This window comes from Carassius auratus, unplaced genomic scaffold, assembly GCF_003368295.1.
Source record: "Carassius auratus strain Wakin unplaced genomic scaffold, ASM336829v1 scaf_tig00214657, whole genome shotgun sequence".
Classification (NCBI taxonomy): Eukaryota; Metazoa; Chordata; class Actinopteri; order Cypriniformes; family Cyprinidae; genus Carassius; species Carassius auratus.
The window spans coordinates 699,499-720,288 of NW_020527754.1; the positions used below are offsets into that span (position 1 = coordinate 699,499).

The following is a 20,790-nucleotide window of genomic DNA, read 5'->3' on the forward strand; positions in this document are numbered from 1 at the left end:
GCCAAACTGGCAAATCAAAAGCCTCATTGTAACAGACTGGGAAATAAAACACCTGGGAGCAGGCAACTTAACATATTACATAAACATGACTTTGATTCTCAGTGGAGTGATATGAACCTGCTTATGTTAAGCCAGCCAATCCAATCAATCTGCTGTTTTGAGAAACACTTGTATTTTTTTTTTTTTTTGTGTGTGTGTAATATAAATCTGATTTAGGATTATAACCAATCATATAAAGATTTAGGGACACCAAATTACATAATTTAAAAATCAATTAAAATATCATAGAAAGGACGTGTTCCTTCAACAGCCATGCACTTTCACACATTTAATTGCCACATATAATTATTTAATGCCATGGTAAATAGATAGATAAATAAATAAATAAATAAACAAAATATTGCATTGTAATAGTACATTAAAATTTTTGAGAATGAAAAATTAGGCAATTTTTAAATGCAATTAAAAATACATTCTGAGATGTGGTGTTCTTCCACCCTAGTCCAAAAAAAGAAAAAAAAGAAATGTATTTAATAAATATGAAGAAATACAGAAAACAATTACGAATTGCTATAGGCACAATTTTTGCATTTCAGTGTAAACGGACCAAAACGGAGACCTACGTGATCTCTGCGTATCTTTGACGACCGTGTAACCGTATCACGTCTCTGTCAAGTATGTCGCTATATTTGTTTTGGCATGACTCCCAATCTACATTTTCGGCCACTTTGTAATCATTAGCTACTTTGAGTAACAATTCCACCTCATCATCTGACCACACAAAGACGTCCTTGTTTTTCCTTGCCATCATGCTCATTGTTGAACCTGCCAGTGACTAGCAACCAACTTCTTGTTTACACTTTTACGCGCATTGCCCAGTGTGCATGAATGCTCACGTGACATGCATTTTCGGTGTAGTGTAGACGGAGATTGCTTCTGAAACACAGTTGAAAAGCCAGTGTAAACATGGATCGTTTTAATTCTAAAACGCCGTTTTAAAATCAAAACACACTAGTGTAAACGGGGCCTAAGTTGGAATTTAAAAGGCATCTTCAATTTAATTCTTAATGGTGCATAACTCAAACTCACATACAGCGTGGACACCAAAATGCTGTTTAAACTCAAACAGGAGCTTTCCCGCCAACATTACAACCTCTTAAACTACCGGAGCTGATTTTCCACAATGGGTCCTGTTCACAAATGAGCTCTTAATGGAAAAACGGTGTTAAATTTACGGTCCACAGGCATGCTGTCTGAAGCTGAGACTAAGAGCAGCTCAAACTCCAGTCACAATATCTGCACATAAACTCAGACTCCACTGCACTGCGAGCTGTCATTTACAAGGGAACCAAACAGCCATCAAACGGCACGCCACTGCCCTTCGCTACAAAAGAAATAGCTCCCAGACAGGAAGTAAGACATGATTTTGAGTGAGCGTTGTGCTCGGGAGAGAGAATTTCTCCCTGTACAGCACTGCAGCATACATTTTCTATCCTCCTCTTAACAGCAGTGTCTCATTTAATAGTTTATCAACCAAAAATGTTAGTCATACTTGAATATTGGTGGCATTAAATGTGACAAAAATTTCCTGGCAGGGGAATTTAAAACACTGCCGGCCCACTGAGCCAAACACAGCTGCAAAATCATCCACTTTAAAATGTAAATTTCATCCAGCTACTGTAGACGAAGGAAAAGCAATCAACAGCCGAAATGTACTGAGCAAAATGTTATGATTAGTGCTGATACATTTACCATTTCCATACTCTAGAATGGATTAATCCAACAAAAAAACATGTGAACAAGAAATTAAATAACCATGGTGATTTGTAAAATGAACAAACCACCAATTTTGATACAATAGTCACAGAAGGGTCAGGTCTGGCATCGGGATTGGCACGGAGCAGCTGACGGTGGCTGAAACTCCTTCACGATCATGCCCAGTTTTTCAGTAATATCCACAGGCATCTATCAGAGAAAGAGACTAATTAAACCGACTAGACCCTACGCTGAAGTTGAGACGCAGAAAGCAATGCGGTTCGCCCTCCAGTCATCACACGACTAAATCAATTAAACAAACGCAGACGCACTGCAAAACGTCGCCCTTCTGTCCTCACCTTCAAGCTGCTACTTTGGCGATAAAAGCAGTTAGAGAAATGAGTCGGTAAAAGCGGTTTGTGGTCTGTAAAGGACTGGGCTGAGTGTCAAATCAGCACAATCCAATACCTTTAACTCCTTCTGCAGCACGCCAGCAGCAGACTGAATGTTGCACTCTAAAGCGCTGACCGCAGTGAAGTGTGTCAAAGCTTCGTAAAGGTTCGCCAAAAGGAAGGACAGATTCTGAAACAAGAATTAATTAGTTGACAGCAGAAGATATACAGCACAAAAATGACATGACAGAACAAGAGAAATAAAACTCATTCAGTGACAGGGTTACCAGATGACTAGAAAAAAAATATCAGACGGCTCCAAAATGTGGCCTGCAGGGTAACCTGCATACTGTGACCAATAATACATTCACCATCGATCAAAAGTTCAAAAGTGACAATATGGACATTTAGGATATGGAAATGACTTCTGTAATGTGTAATCTTTTGACACAAAAAGAATAAAACCCAAGCTAAAACTCTCAGCCCTGTTTTACATTTCGCACATAATCAGCTTATTTACTTTGGCACCCATATCAACAGGTTGCTGCTTTCTTGCTCCATTTTACACGGTGCAAGCACTGAGCTCAATTTTCTCGAGCTTAACTCGCAAATAAAATGCACTGTAAATCTTTGCATCAACATCGTCTCTTGCTATACTGGCTTTTATGAAGCCACATAAAGTGATTGACTGAAACTACACAGCTATTGTTCGAAACAAGATTTATGATGGACTTGATGCAAAGACATGTAAACAGGACTGTCTATGCACTGTATCCAGATGATTTTGAATGTTTACACCTTTGCCTTAGGGTTAGGGTTATGATCTGTGTAGATTAATTACCAGTTTTTACATAGTTAACATGGATGTCTTCCTCACATAAATTACATTTCATGGTTACAATAGGTCACCATAACTTGAAAAAGCATGAATCACTATAAGGGCAGATCTAATTATCAGAACAAATGGCATCCCAACTCTGTTAGGGTGCTTTGTTCTTCCTAATGAATGCGAAACTGCATATAAACACCTTTGGAACGAGACCTTTATCAAATAGGCTAGATACTGTCATCCAAAGCGATTTGCACTGCATTCCTTGCAAACCCATAAAATCAGTAATATCCCCCCCAAAATGTGCTGACTGCTGGAAAGTATGTATTAGTATAGTTTAGAGAGTTGCTATTTGGTTGCTTGAAAGTTTTTGCTGGTCTCTAGGATATTTCAGTCTCTAGATATGGCTCAGGTCCTTCCATTAATGCGTATGACATTAAATTCAATGAAATTTTATGCCCGTTTTATTATTGGCTATTTAAAAATTGTAAGTCTTTACAAAAATTAGTGAAATAAAAACTAAAATATTTATTGTCTTAAATGTTTATTCTCTTATGAAAAGCCGTCACAATATCAAGCTTCTGCTTTAGTAAAGCTGTTCACACATCATATTATGTTCAGGGTCGGAGTTAAGCAGAACAGGGTCACTATTCACAGTTCTCGTCCCTTATGGCTCCTAATTACACACCTGACCTAACCACAAGACAAGCCGCTAATCAGCTACAAGTGTGGGGGAACTAGATTAACAAACCCTTTTTATTTGACAATAATTTGAGTCATAGGTGCGACGCCAGTCCTCTCTGCCAGAGACTGTCGTGAGTTTAATTAGGACGGATTGCCCGTCTACACGAGTTACTGGGTGTGAGCCAGGTGTGTCATCGCCCTGATTTTCTCATGTGGCACAAGCAGAGGGAAGAGAAGGGCCCAGGTGAGTCCCATCAGTCTGAAGACAGCTGGCACTTACCTGAGCTCTGAGAGAAACACGCACACATATCTGAGCGCTCTGATCGAGTGCATGCTTGGCGAGGAACCTTTCACGGGTGACATCACAGCACCCCTTCTGTGTCTTTTCATACATAAGAGACTTATCAGCCGAGCTCAGGTGGAGAGTGAATGCATTCAGTCGCACACAAACACACACACACACGCACGGCAATTACAAACTCCTGGCAGCACTTCCTCAATCTCTGTTGCTAAAAAGAAAGCAATTTGTGCTTCCCTTCGTCTTTGACTTCTACCCTAGTTTTCGCTCTCTTCGCCGTCTCTTTTTCATAAACGGGTCCTACGGGTGACAGGCCCTCACGCTGTGTTTCATAACCTCCATCAGATGGCCCGCCAGATGGTCAAGCCAGAGACCAGTTCACTCAAGAGTTTTGTACACAGCCAAACAATCAAATACTTAATAAGAAATGCCGAACGGAGACAAGTCCATCCTTCGTAAGCAAATAAGAGGCACAGATGTTGAGAGAAACACAGAGGACACGAGTCCACACAGCCTTACAGAAAATAGAACTGGGTGGTGCCATGAAAAAAAGAGACTAAATGTAGGTCAACCGAAAATATAAAGGTTTGAAAACTGACCAGTTGATGATTATTCAAATATTATAAACAATACCATAGTATTTTCATAGTACATGTCTAAAAATGATGATGATAACAGTCCTTTGATAATAAAGATGCTCAAAAATGATGTATTCAATGTACATAAGTATATTCTTTTGTGAGTTATTATCGCATATAAACAATTCAAAGCGATTAAATCATTTTTTGAAAAAAGTTGCCAGCCAACGCCAGCGATTTTGATGATTTCCACTCAAATTTGGTTGACTCTAGTCTATTTTTCTGTATGAATATTTGATTATGCAATACACCAAAATAAAGACCAGCATCTACTTAAAAAAAGAATAAACAGACGTTTTATTCTAGCTTAAAATTTTTTTATCAACATTTGAATATAGGTAGGTTTCATGAAAATGCATAATTTTGAGCAAAAATGTCTAAAACTACATCTGGATAATATTCAGTACGATTATCAAAGCACAAATCCAGGAAATCGCTTCCATCAATACCTCTGCACAGACATACCACTTCCTGGATCAACTATTTACTCTGTAACATTATGTAGTTTCATTTTATATTCGGTCTATTGCCGATGACGGCATAATTTTTAATTTGCATCTGTTTACATAAGAGCTCGTTTCTCCATCCTGGTTCACATGTGTTTTTGTTCGGGAGGTTTTGCGCTCGTTCAGAAGATGTGTATTAGCGCCCCCGAGTGTATAACAGTGAAAACTCGAAAAGCCGTAAAAACTCGTCAATGGTGGGGAAGCGTTGTCTTCTGAAATGACGAGATAACTCGTCTATGGCAGGGAAAGAGTTAATCTACAATCTGGTGAACTCACAAAACCATCATGGTTCATTTACCAGCTGTCACAGCATAGAAACAAAACTCACTCAGCATCATAAAATTACATTTGTTTACCAATTACTCTAACTCCTCCATGCAGAAAATAAGTTCTGCAGAGCGACATGACTTTCACGCACAGCTCGTAATACCTTTCAGACAATTATTAAACCATGCTTTATTGAAAAGAGCCTCTGAGTCCTGGCCAGCAAGCAGAAAAAATCTCCGAGCCCATGAGCAATTTGTTCCTCTGCCGAGGATGCTTATTTCCATAAATATCTCGATTAATATTAAAAACAAACATGGCGCTCTTAAACAAAGCATCATATTTACCAAGCATTTAAAGATATGTTTATTAAGAACAACTCGGGTGTATCCGGAGTCATCTGGGATCAGATGAGCGGTGAGATGTTTCTCCACGTTAATGTCAAGTTACATGTCAATACATTTATTAATTTGATTTGTTCTCTTGATGCTTTTCTATTAATTTAATAAGCATCTTAGCAAACTACAGTTTCCAGTAGCTTCCCCAACGCTGATACATATTTATGGTAATTATGTGTGAGTGTGTGATATCACTCATGAGAGATTGATCGGGGTCCGGTGAGGGAGGGATTCAGCTCTTATACTGCAGTGGGCAGAGATCAATAAAACTCAGGGGCGAGAGAAAGAGAGCCACAGTATATCAAGATTAAATAAATGTACAGCTCACTCACGGGCTCACGCCTGCTCAGGGAATCATGGGGGCTGGAGCGGCTGAGCGAGGAGAGAGCGAGAGTGATTCACAGCGTTGCATGAAGACAGCCTTATTGAAACATAAATTAGTTTGGTTGCATTTTTTCAGGAGCCTGAGACTGAGTTCAGATTCAGTCAGAACCGCTACAGAGACACTGAGATGCCCAGCTTTCAGAATAACCACACGGACACTGAACATCTGCCATTTGTTGACTCAAAAAGAGCAGATTTTGATACTTCAGAGGGACAAGGGCTTGTGTGGGAACTAGTGATGCACCGGCAATCGAAAATGTTCAGCCCAAAATAAATTTTCAGTTTTGGGAGAAACAGAATTCATGTAATTAATGCTTCTCAGATTTGGACTGTTTTAGTGTCATGCACTCAACATAGATAAACTACAACAGGTAAACAGGAAGCTGTTCCTACAGCTACAGGAAGCAAACATGCTGCTCTTTTCAAGCAGCATGTGAAGCGATCATTTTTACTTCTTCGCTACTAGTTATAACATGAGATAAAGAAAAAAATAATATCAGAAAGCATGCTGAAAGAAAGAGTACAACAGTACAAAAGTTGTCAATAAAACAGCTTGTAAACGTAATATTTAGCTCAGAAGTCCATTTAGTGAGAAGCATTTTGCTAAATATATGCACTATATTATATATTCATTATATTTTTGCTTTAACTGTTGTCTTTATTATTTGATGCATGTTTAAATAAATATGTATTTTTATTACAGCCATTGTTTAAACGTTTGCATATCAACAACAACATAATATAGCATTAAAAACCGCATTGTGTGCAATTAAATGTTTTGATTATTAAATTATTAATATAAATTATTACCAATTATTTAAATAAATATATATATATATATATATATATATATATATATATATATATATATATATATATATATATATACACATACATCTCCAGCTTCAGCTTTGGCTGAACGAAAACTTTAAAACAAATCGGTCACCCATTAGTTTGGAGACCAATTCTCACTAATAACTACTTTTATCTCAATGAACTCTTTATTTGTAGCTTATTAATAGTTAGAGAGGAAGAATTAAGGGATCGAAAATATGGTCATAATATGTGATTTATAAGCACTAATAAACAACCAATACGCTAGTAATATGCATGCTAATAAGCAACAAGTTAATAATGAGAACTGGTCCCTAAACTAAAGTGTTACCAAAAATGTATAACCGTGCATCACTAGTGGGAACTTTATAATGAATTTTCAGCGGGTTAAATGTCTTAAAGCAGCATGCACAGGTCTGTTGAGTTTCAACATCAACGACAGCATTCACGACCCATTTAACGTCCATAATGTGATGCATTTCTGAAGACAATAATATAAAGTGTTATCATCTATTTCAGATGAACCTGCTCCTGCACGACTCATAAAAACAAAACAAACTGTGATGGATGGCTTTATATCTCAGCCAGATGGTCGCGTCCTGCAAGCGGCTGGTTCTTGAGCCAGAATAAGCTGCAGTGTGGAACAGACTTCATGTAGTTTAGTCAAAGCTCTGGCTACAGTAACAGGAGGCTAGTGAAAGACAGATGAGGATTAGATCGTGGAAGGTCTGACCTGCAGAGAGTCTCGGCCGCGTCCTGGGCGTCTGCATCTCCTGCCGCGCGTGAGGCAGCATGTGGTAGCGCTTGGCCTCGTTGACCAGATCTCGGCAAGCCTCCGACGATTTAATCAGCTCCTCATTGTCCACCACGTTCAGCAGGTAACTGGGGTGAATGAATGGAAGTCTGACGACGGCCAGCAACTCGGATATGTGCTGTGTGAGAGAGAAGTATATTCACCATGTGATTTCAGTCAGAGCCACTTCTCTGTAATTTTTACAAATATTAAGCACCATTTATTATAAAACGAATGTGAATCTTCAACAATGAACAAGCTGTCAGTCTCTCGTATGCCATTGGTACACATGATTGTAACGGTCCTCAATTTAATTTAATTTGGACAAGACGAAAGCAATCACTTGAGAACAGTTCGGATTGATTCGGTGAATACCGAGTCATTAGAATTATTTCATGAATTTATAACAGATTTTAGACTCTTTAACAGATTAATTTTAATTAAGAACTGGCACAAAAAAACAAACAAATCAGAATCACGTATATACAGTACTATTAAACAATTTTATTTTTTTAAAGAAATTCATACTTTTATTCAACAAGAATGCATTCAATTTGCCAAAAGTGACCGTAAAGACATTTATACTTTTACAAATAAGTTTGTAAACTTTCTATTATTCAAAAAAATCCTGTATCATGGTTTCTACAAAAATATCAAGAAGCACAACTGTAAAAATGTTTTATAATGATTTCTGAAGGATCATGTGGCATTGAAGACTGGAGTAACGATGCTGGAAATTCAGCTTTGCATCACAGGAAATAAATAACCTTTTAAAATACATTCAAATAGAAAACAGCTATTTTAAATTGCAATCTTATTTCACAATATTACTGGTTATACTGCAATTTGCATTAAATGCGGCCTTTGTGAGCATTAGAGACATTCAGACTGAAGACAGCCCATGGCCAGCTTGTTTGCTGAGAGTCATCCTCGGTGGGGTGTTTTGCTCACGTCAGTGTTAAACGCTGTAAACACGAGCTGACAGGGACAGCAGCCAAGCCGACCCTCTCACCTCTGAGCTCACAACACATTACATAAACCTCCGTAAGAAACACTGACACGGCCCGTGCCAACACCTGCGCTTCTGTTGGGGAGAGAGATTTCCCTGATCTAACCTTGACAAAGTACTCGTACAAGTCATTCCTCAACATTTAGTAGTGAAAGTGCATATTCAATAAGAACAAAAAGTAGGACGAGACTTAATTTTATCTACTGTGAATTTAATGGATTGTGAAAAGTATGTAGAGGCTGAAGGTCAAAATCACACTCGAGAGCACATCCATGTATTCTAAAGTCTTCTTTTTCAAACCTATCAGTATTTTCAATTATCGCTGTAACTTTAATTACCGTAATCATTAAATTAGTGCATTTAGTGTCAAGATTAGAAAGGTTGCATTATCTACAAAAGTAGCCTAAAAATGATTGAAAATATATATAATCAGCACCATATCTGTCACGGTGTTGTGCGGGAGAGAAGCACGTGACGAGGAAGATAGTGATACAAAGTTTGATCCACATTGGGGTAAATCCATAGGGAGAAGGCAGAAACACACGTACACATCGACGGGACCGGACAACCAAACACTGAACTTAAAGTGGGTAATTAACAAGACACACCTGAACATAGTGACACTACTAACATGAGACAGAAACTAGGTCACACAGAGAACATCTATCTCAAAGTTGAATAAATAAATATTAATTAAGCTAGTTGGCTATTTAGCAAAATGAATGAATGAATATCAACAAAAATAATCAACATGGTAATAAGTCTTGGCCTAGTGGTTAGATAGTTTGACTCCTAACCCTAGGGTTGTGGGTTCGAGTCTCAGGGCGGCAATACCACGACTGAGGTGTCCTTGAGCAAGGCATCGAACCCCCAACTGTTCCCCGGGCGCCACAGCATAAATTATGACCACTGCTCCGGGTGTGTGTGTTCACGGTGTGTGTGTGTTCACTGCTCTGTGTGTGTGCACTTCGGATGGGTTAAATGCAGAGCACAAATTCTGAGTATGGGTCACCATACTTGGCTGAATGTCACGTCACTTCTTTTTTTTTATTATAATGAACTAATTTATATTACAATTAATAATAAATATGTATTAATTATTTTAGTTAGTTTATAAACTGGCTATTTAACTATTTAACCAATATTTAACATGAATAATATATATATATATATATATATATATATATATATATATAAATCTACATAATTGGTTATTCATAAAAAATACAAATAAAACGTAAAAACACATTAAATCACAATGCACATTAAGCCTGTAGTTATACTGTGAACAACAGATCAAGCTATGATAAATTAAGATAGATAGAACAAAAACAGTTTGTATAGCAAACATGTTCCACAAACAATAGAAGGCAAGAGACCAGATGCACACAATGGCCATAGAGAGATTTTCAGACATGTGTGCCAGCTCTCGACATGACTTTACACAGATTTGGCTAAACCATCCAAAATGTGTGCCGGATCCATACTTTTTGGTTTACCTCACCGCACTGGCAAGACTTCCACCTTGATGGAATGTTAATTGTTCTGTGTTTACACGTCATATGTGCATCATTTGCATACTGATTTAAAAACCAGCACACTTGGTTTAGCATATGTCCCCCCCAACAGGATCACATATTGTTGAACTGTTCCTGAATCCCGACTGTGAGATCAGGGATTAAGGATGGCAGAGCGGACCTGATCCCAGTGAGGATCTGATCTAAAATAATGTCACGGCAGACGGACGCTCCCCTGGCGCAGTTCCCTTCCCCCTCACCACACTCCTGCCAGCGTACGGGTTTAACCGACCCAGCCAAACCGCTCTGGACTGGTTAAAGAAAATAATCACGAGCTCCCGGCTCGACCCGGCCGCCGAGACCAGACGAGAGGGGATTTGAGCTCCAGCTCATAAATCTGAACAACTAAATGCATTGCTGGTGCTTGTAGGCTTCTGTCTTGTGCCAGGCTATTAAGTGATGGTGACAGATTTGCCCCTGAAGGATAAAAAAATGCAATGGAGGAAAGAAATCACGGACTCTAAGATGAACAACTCTTCGATCCACATCCTAATGTAAACACCAGCCTTTAAAGACTTACTTTTTTTTAAGTGTCAAATTTGCAGTAGAGTGTTTATTTAGAGATCATGAGTAGACCTTAATAAAAGACACAACAACATTATTATTATTATTATTATTATATCGATTCTAATGTTAAAATCTAAATTGAAACATATTGATGAAAAACTATGAACATTAATATATTACCATATTTTATCACATATATACATGCGATTTATTTATGTCCTAATTTTAATCATAAAATGATGCAATGTATTAAATGTAATGCATTTACATTTAATACATATTTCGGCTTTTTATATTAATACATGTTAAAACTGTTGAAATATTCAAAGTATATTAGAAATTATTGGTCAATCACAAATTATTTTAAATACACTTGAATACACACACACACACATACACACACATAAACACAAATACATACATATATATTTATATATCACAATTTTATTATAAATTTTATAACATTTATAATTGTGTGATGTCATATTATATAATTTGATATCTTTACATAACTTGATAATAAAACACAAGTTTTAATGTTTTAACATGTAATATAAAAATGTATAATAATTTTTCATACAAAATATATATATATATTTTATATATATATATATATATATATATAAAACATGAAACTAAATGTTCATTTTAAGCTAATTTAATTTTCATTTAATTTTCAAAATTACAATACCATATTTTAACATTCAAAAATATTTAAGATTACTTTCAATACACTGTATTATATTGGTTATTTATGTAAATATGCATAATCTGTTATATCTATTTATTTGTTTTAACTATCTTATATCACAACGTCACACTATTAAATATTTATATTTTCTACATTTGATTTGCTTTAACCTAAAATTACAGCATCATCTGCCCACCCTCATATTGCTCTAAACTTGTAAGGCTAAATACTTTCTGACCAAACATGACATATCTGCCCCCCTTTATTATCAGAACAATGCTTTTGAAATATTTGTGCACTGCAGCTTCAGCTAGATTTAGAATTAGAAGCCCCTTTTTTTCCAGCTGTGTTGGGCTGTTTTACTCTGTCGGACCTCTAACCCAGCACACACTGCTGTAGAAGCTCACCCATCACATGCGGTGGTGTGAATTATTCAGCCATAAACAGCACAGGGAGACTCACGCTAAGGGCATTAGTAGCACACAGCCGCTCCTCCCACACATCCCGTATCCTCTGCCTCATTTCTATTCATGTATCCAGCACCTTGTGCTTAGACTCCTTCCAATGCTAGGCTCAATTTGTCAGTGAGCTTAACGACGCCAATCTCCTGCACATTAAATCAATGCTAAAGGGATCTGACATCCTGCCATTTGGTTTCTGCCTGACGGACTTCATCAGGAGGGTGTGTCAGGGTCGCATCCGTGAATCAGCTGGAATTCACACACCTGAGGCTCCCGGAGCGGCCAGCAAAGTCCCTATCTGCGCTCTGTCAGCTCGCAGAGCTATTTGTCTTCGTGTCTAGGCATGCCGTTAGCGCATTTCCCTTCTGTCATCCAGGACCTCTGGGACAGAGGGTCCTTCTGCTCCTATAATGTAATTGTCAGGTGTTGATCACCACAGAGAGAGAGGGACGCATGCGGGAGTGACGGGCCAATGTGCTGTATGCATGCATGAGGAGAATCAAGATCACATAACCTGCTCTCAGCACCAGACACATTCATTAATAAATGCAGTCTAATGCTCATATTTAAGGAACTTACATTTTTATACATGTCTTTCTATATTTCAAGATTTTACATTTCTATATAAGATATATCTCTATATAAATAACTAATTTTTCTTTTCACTACAAATATAAATACTGTAAAAATACACATTCGTTTTATTTTATTTTCCCTTCTCCTTTGCAGAGATAATCCATCCACCTCACAGGTATCAAGTATCAAGATGCTGATTAGACAGCATGATTATTGCACAGGTGTGCCTTAGGCTGGCCACAATAAAAGGCCACTCTAAAATCTACAGTTTTATCTCACAGCCCAATGCCACAGATTGGCATCTTGACTGCAGGAATGTCCACCAGAGATGTTGCCCATGAATTGAATGTTCATTTCTCTACCATAAGCCATCTCCAAAGGTGTTTCAAAGAATTTGGCAGTACATCCAACCGGCCTCACAACCGCAGACCACGTGTAACCACACAACCCAGGACCTCCACATCCAGCATCCAGCATCTTCACCTCCAAGATTGTCTGAGACCAGCCACCATACATCTGCTGCAACAATCGGTTTGCATAACCAAAGAATTTCTGCACAAACTGTCAGAAACCATCTCAGGGAAGCTCATCTGCATGCTCGTCGTCCTCATCAGGGTCTCGACCTGACTGCAGTTCGTCGTCGTAACTGACTTGAGTGGGCAAATGCTCACATTCGATGGCGTCTGGCATCTTACCATACTGTGACAACGTGTCCCCAGTGCAACACCGAAAATAGAACATTACAAACGAGGCATTTGTTGCATCCAGTGGGGACATAATTTCTGATTATAATGACTTATACTGACTTTTTATTCATTACATATTGCGCCGCATAATCCTAAAACCATGTTGTGATCGGAGAAACAATAAACAAGCAGCATTATTCTACACTGTTCAAAACTCGTGTTTGAATCATCACTGGCAAATTCTTTTAATATGAACATGTGCTTACAGGCTGAGAGTCAGAAGCATCAGACTGTCCTTACAAAGTTGCAACAGCCCCACTTTATAGAAACAAGCCTTTGTTTGTAGACGGCTTTGTAGGCTACTTTCCCAGATTTAGGAAACAGTCCCCCCCGTAAAACATGCATTGCACACATCTGATTATTTGGGTTGAATTTTTCTGGAACAGTGTTGTAAATACAACTTAACCACTGATTTCTAGTTGTGTCCTCATTTGGAAGACCAACCAAAGTAATTTTGCTTTCACAACGAAACACAGCATTACACAGCAGTGGCTGCAGCAACAATACTACAGCGATAATAAAAGTTATGCCTTCTTTCTCTGCAATGTTATGTAAATCGTCCCACAGTGATGTAGACATGTTGGGGCGGGTTTATTGAGGTGTTTTAGGAGGGCATGGACAATTCTAAACTTTTATAAAGAATACCTCTTTGGGTTTGTGATTTTAGTCTTTGTAACTTCAGAGATCTTACCTATGCAAAAACAGCTTGTAACCCCCCAAAGAGAAAGTAAAACTTGAAATCGCATCATATGACCCATTTAAGTGTCTTGCTTAAGGGCACAATGGTGATCGCTCATCTCTTGCTCCTTGCAGAGATCGAACAAACAATCTTCCCCCTCCACACCGCTCCACTTAAAAAAGTTTTATGCATTTGCTCCACTCATTCAATATGCAAGAGGTATTGGCTTACCAGTGAGACATAGCACGGCATCTCACCTTGCCGTCCCAAACTCAATACTTACACGACTCAGCGGCCACATTAAACGTGCGTACGCAAAATCAACTCGAAAAGCATCTGAGCCACAGAGACAAAAGAAGTGAACGCATCAAAGCACAACACACACAGTGATGCACACTGACTCTCACACCAGGGCTAATCAGTCTGAAGGCATGCTGGGCTACGATGACAGAGTCTAGGTGTGAACCTGCTGGGGGCCATACGGTGACAAGAAGCACACATGGGGGCATTTTCCACTTCCTGCCGTCTGCTGGGCAGCAGGAAGCAGCATCTGGGTGTCTATTAATCTGTTCTGAGACCTAGTGAACTGCCTGCCTAGACAGCATCCTAACATCATGAAACCTCATAAATGACTGATTTGAAACGCTTCAAATTGGCGCTAATTCTGTGTACACTCCATATGAGATATTATGAGATACTACTGATTCCTAGCTGCTATAACGCTGCAATACTCAGATCAGCATTAGATTACACAGTTTGCACAAATACTACGTTCTGAAAAATAAAGGTTCCAAATGGAGGTTTTTCACACAGATGACATAAAAGAACCCTTTTAGGTTCCTCAAAAAACCTTTCAGTAAATAGTTCTTCAAAGAATCATATTTTTCTTAGATTGAAGAACATTCTACACAATCTAAAGAACCTTCTTCCACTACAAGGAACCTTTTATAGAATGGAAAGTATCCATGGATGTTAATAGGTGCCACAGATGCCAATAAAGAGCATTTTTCATTTTTAAAAGTGTAGGTAAAATGACAAACTTTTGTATCTGTACTTTACAGTATTTAAGTAAATCAATATTTATTCATTACAATTTTTCACACTTTGTCCCCAATCTTGGATTTTCACTTGATTTATTTTGTTGTTGTCTTTTTTCTATTACAAATATCTAAATATTTATAAATCAAGACACAATTACTTGAGAAGCAAAATTACATAAATTTACAAGTCTTGTTTTTTCTGAAAAGTGCATAAAAATTTGGCACTTTATACTGTAAAAAAGAATATACTTTATACTTATTTTCTGAAAAAAAGTATTAAAATTAAGTGACTGTGTAAAATAAGAAAAAAAGTATTATTTTTAAGTACATTTTTAAATAAAGATAAAATTAAGAAACAAAATTAAATACAGTAATAAGGCTTAACTGCCTTCACATTTAAAACAAGAACAAAAGGTTACTAAATTTGTTTAATTCTTTCAGAAAACAGTAATTTATATGTACATTTATCTAAAGCGACTTTCAAAAATGGCACAAAGCCTTAGTTGCAACAAATGCTTAATATCTTAAATATATTGCACCTCAAGTAAATGTATCATTACTTAATGTTCAAGACAATATTTTTTTACAGTGAAATTGTGGCCAAAACAATGCATCTTAAAAGCCTTTCAGTCAGGAGCACGCTTCTGTTAAACTTTTTAAAACACTGCCTCCACAGGCGCTCAGGTTTAGAAGCAGATGTGTGTGAGAGGCCTCATGTTGTTTTAATGCAGAAGAAACCAAGTGTGGAGAAACTTTATTTAGTCTCCCTTAAATATAACATCAGCCAGACAGAAAGAAATGAGCCATTGAAATATTGTCTCAAACACTAAACAGAGAAGTTCAGCCGGGGGGTATCCCTTCCTGAGAGAGAGAGAGAGAGCGGGAAAACTCTGTGGGTACTGAAGCGAGATTCAGTTGGTCTTATGCCTGGCTTTCAGCTTTTGAAAGAATGAACACAACAGAGATGTGTGCATAGGAACCGAAGTTGACTCACCGTCTCAAAGCGTAACAGTGGCTGGCCGTTTTCTCAGCAGTCTTAGTTCCTCAAGCATTTTTCTCATTCATTTCCATATTGCAGGCATTTCAAAAATGTCTCTAATAAGTAGTTCTAAGACATAAAACAATCCAACTAGCACTGAGATTTACACTCCTGAATCCAAGCCCAAAAATTCAAATAAAAACAAAAAAGAGGTATTAATGTATAAACAATCCCAATATTTTAATTTAAATATGAGAGTTTTTACTTTTATTAGTAACAAAAAAATAATCTTATTCAATTGTAATCGAAATGCTGTGATTAACTTTTACTTCTTGTTTTGTGGTAGATTAATGCTGCTCTGATAAAATATAATAAATGTGAATTATTGGCAAAAATCCATCACATTTTGTAAGTTGTAGCATAACTAATTCTTCAAAACAGCAAAACACTGCTGTCCCTCACAATGTTTTAACTCAAATTAGAGTGTTTCTACTTTTATTAGCAATAAAAGAAAAATATTAAATTGTCATTGAAACGCTTTGACTCTAAGATTTGCTTTTTAAGGTAGATTTGTGGTAAACAGTAGATAAAAAAAGCGTTGCAGTGTAACTACTTCTTCAAAACAGCAGTTTGACAACTTTAAATATTCATTTTCAATGTAGCTCCTCCAACGCTGATTACACAGGCTGTTTTCGTTTCTACTGTGACTTTAAAACATCTATTTGTATATAGTACGTAACACACAGAGATATATGCCCAGAAATCAACTGGTTAACTGTTTTTAAACTGATTAATGCACATGAATCATTTAAATGAGCTAACTCACTGAAATGAATCAAACTTCCCAGTTCAACATGATGATAAGGGTTTATAAGAGTGAGTTTTATTATCGGAGGCATGAACAAACGAATAATACTATTAAAGCGATAGTTCACCCAAAAATGAAAATTACCCTATGACTTGGATCACGTTTTATATAGATGGATGCACTTTTTTGGGTTTAAAAATGTCAACCACCATTTACTGCCATAATAAAACTTGGAAGAGCTTGGATTTTCATTTGAAAATCTTTATAATTTTTTTTTTTTTAATGTATATGAATCATGGAACCAATTCACGGAAATGAGTCAAACGTCCCAGTGCAACATAAAGAGAGCGTTCAGAAGAACGAGTTTGATTATCAACTAATGCCTTTGCATTGTAAACTCTAGAGTACATCTGCATAGAAGATTAAACTCGTATTTTCACTGAGCCAGAAAAGATCCTGTTATTTTATTATGTGAAATTAATAACTCGTACAATACAGATAAATAACATCAAAAATAAACAGACCAATAACCACCCAGGACATTTGATCTGCAAACGCTAATAAAATAATGTACTTCTCTGCTTTATATTTACTTAACTGTTTTAACGTAGACTAAACATTCATTTTGAATAGGTAATAATCCAGCCGCCATGTCTTTCGACTAGGACTGAATGAGGGGTGAGACTGAAGTCCTCAGTAACATCTGCAAATTCAAGTTCAAGTTCTGATCTTATTAAAAGGCTGAAATGGGAAGATTCTCCTCTATGCCCTTAAGTCAAACATGACCCCGGCAGCTAATGAGTACTGTCTGCTAGGGCCGAGCATCAACGCCTCTACATTCATTGTTATTTTCTGACTGCTGAATTAGATATCACCGCTGAGGGTGAATGCAGATTGCCCCCTTGTGCAAAAACCATCATTAAGCATTCTTTTCAGCTGCATATTAGTTCTCTCGTCAAAGGGGATGCAATTAATCAACCTTCTTTGTCAGGCGACTCACCGGTGACGATAAAGTGCTGTATGAAGCTGTCTGGGGCGTTTCTTTAATGGTTCCGCTGCGCAGGACTTGGCAGGATTTTAAGTGTCTAATTGAAAGCGTGCGGGCCGGACTCCGGACGTGTTGTGGAAAGGGTTTGGATTTTAACTTGTGCTCGGCAGGACCTGAGTAATCTCTGGCTTATGCATATTAAGTAGCTGATGTAATGTTTGCCCAGTAATTGAAATTTACTGATAGTTATCAGATTGGCATAATTAACTGATTTGGAGGAAAGCCCTCAAATTGTGTGACTCATACGTTCAATGAAGTGCAAAAGTTACTATCCTGTTAAAGCAACCTTGCAAAACGAAGGTTCTAAAATAAAAAAAAATAAAATAAAAAAAATAAAAAAATATTTTTCAACCAGTTTTCCAAAGATTAATATACCGAAAAATACAATTTAATACAACTTTGCTTAATAAAAGCAATTTTTTTTTTAGAAATCAAAAACCCTGAAATGTTACTGACCTCAAGCTTTTCAATGTATATTATAAAGTGTATGTATAGTGTACAAGTAGTTTGAGAATGTAGGGAGACTGATTCGACTGCATTATTCACAATGCTTCATGTGAGTGATTCTCTGATGGATGGATTCATGGGTAGTGTAGACCTTCTCTGGGAACTGCACAGCTAAACAAAATTTTAAAAGTAAGTTATTGAGATATAAAAATAGAAATAAAGCATAATTATGGCTTCAACAGAAGCATCGATTAACAACCTCAAGAGCTCACTGCAGTGTTAAAAATCAATTCCACTATGGAGATAATAAATGGGATTTTTGTCAAGCAAATGGGCCATGCAAAACAAAAGCTCTTAAAATATTATAATTATTGCACCAAAAAAAATCGAGGGAAATTATTTATAAAATGTCTAAATGGTTGCTACTGTGACTCTGGATGCCTTCCTTGATCATTTTTAGCCAGAACGGTGTGCAAAGTGGACCATATTTTATGTTGATCGTAAAACCTCTGGGTGAGTGAGACTAGATCTGTGTGTTCTGAATGCTTCAGTAATTCCGGATGATCTTTCACACACATTAAACAAGTGTTAAAACACACGGATAAGTACTTTTTATACCTCTAAATGACATTCTCAATCCGATTTCTTCCCACGGTCTCTCCCAAACCAATCCAGATCGGATTGAGTCATGAGTCACGCAGCACTGTAAATCACCCAGTCCATCTAGACGTATGACTACTGGACCAAGGACAAAGTAAGGATCATTTACTAACATTAGGACAGGGCTGATCATTCACATCTCATGCAGGAGCTCAGCGCCGGTCCCAGGTGTGCCGTAAGAGGCTCTATTTAAAGCTTGCCTCCTTCCCCAGCGGCCTGAGCGGGCCCTTGTGATACAAGCACATAAAAAGCATGTTGACTCACTGTAATAAACTAATGCAAATTGTGCAGCGGCGTGAAGGATTGCACAATAAAGATCCATACATCACTGCGCATGGAGGTCTGGCAGCTGCACTCAGCCCACACGGGCGACGCGCCGCCCGCTAATTTACCCCTAATTTACCGTGAAGCATAAAAGTTGTTATTTTTTCATTATCCATACTTTCGGCCAAAAATGCAACAAACATTTGCCTTATGTCTGTGCATCGACTGTGACAACTGGAGCTGATATGTCCTTAGGAAGTGTCAGTGGATTCAATCAAAACGCCTCCATCGGAGTCTGGAAGGGGGTGAAATTTAGAAAGAGGGAGAGAGGGAAGGACTGTAAAAAATGCATCCGTGGCTCAGTGCTCCAAACTCTGCGCAGTCGCCGGCAGTTTTATAGCGAAGAGAAACCTGTGGTGGTGCATGACGGGGTTTTTAAGCAGCAGCACTGTCACACATGGCTCATTCATTTCAGAAAGTCACTGCAACCCATCAGTGCTCCAAAGGGTCTAGTGTCATGCCACAATGCCCCTGAATATCTGATCTCGGCCTCCGGCTCCTGCAAACCTCTCTGCTCCGCTCTCTCTTATTTATGTTCACTGCGACTGGCCTGAATGTATTCTTCAGGGCAATAGAAATAGAAGTGCAACGCCAGCAAAATTGGTGTTGACCTCTTGTTCTCGGGGCTCTGGGAAGCCAAAACTTCTTCAAATGTGAAGTGAGATTTAAGGAAGCCCTATTGAATTGTCTAGCCCACCGCAGACAGCTCTTTTGATCCATAAAGAAACAAAGGCACTTCAGGGGGCCTGAACTCTTGCTGTCTCAACAAAAAGAGGCAAAACTTCGCTTTCAGACAGAACTACAAAATAGAAAGCAGTCATGGTGCTAAATAAAACTCAATGTGAAAAGCAGACACTAAATATTAAGTATAAACTTTGGTCATTTAGGAGACAATAGATTTGTTTGCATTGAAGGATGAAATACCAGTATGCTGGTTCAAACATAGATTTTATGGGCAAATACAACAGCAGGTTATGTTTTTTTTGTCAAACTACACTGGATGTGCTTTATGTTTCTGATACACTAGAAAGATTAGGTAACACTTTATAACTAGATAGTAAAGTTTGTTTTCAAACTTTAAGTTGGCTTGAAAAAGCCTGGCCAGAAAGTTAGAAAAATGTAGAAAGTTTGAAAAGCTTAAAAAGTTTTAAAAATGTAAAAGTTTGAAAAGTTAAGAAGTTTAAAAAAGAAAGTGATTAACATATTACTAGCATTATAAGCAAGTGACTACCATGTCGTTAGCATGATTAGCAAAGTTGTTAACATGTTTCTAGCATGTTGAGAGCATGATTTTAGCATGATTAGCATTTTGCTAGCATGTTTCTAGCATGTGACTAGCATGTTTCTAGCATGATTAGCATGTTGCTAGCATTTCGCTAACATTTTGCTAGCATGATTAGCATGTTGCTAGCATGTTTGTAGCATGATTAGCATGTTGCTAACATGTTTCTAGCATGATTAGC

The 20,790-nt window shown here is 37.6% G+C and overlaps 1 protein-coding gene across 2 annotated transcripts in view; it reads right to left on the reverse strand.

The window, feature by feature from the left end:
• Positions 1–20,790, reverse strand: part of LOC113092589 (kelch-like protein 29) — a 247,263-nt gene that overhangs the window by 30,247 nt on the left and 196,226 nt on the right. For both annotated transcript variants that reach the window (XM_026258237.1, XM_026258238.1), the window contains one exon: positions 7,716–7,914. In XM_026258237.1, the coding sequence (XP_026114022.1) occupies positions 7,716–7,914 (199 nt within the window). The remainder of the gene's footprint in view (positions 1–7,715; positions 7,915–20,790) is intronic.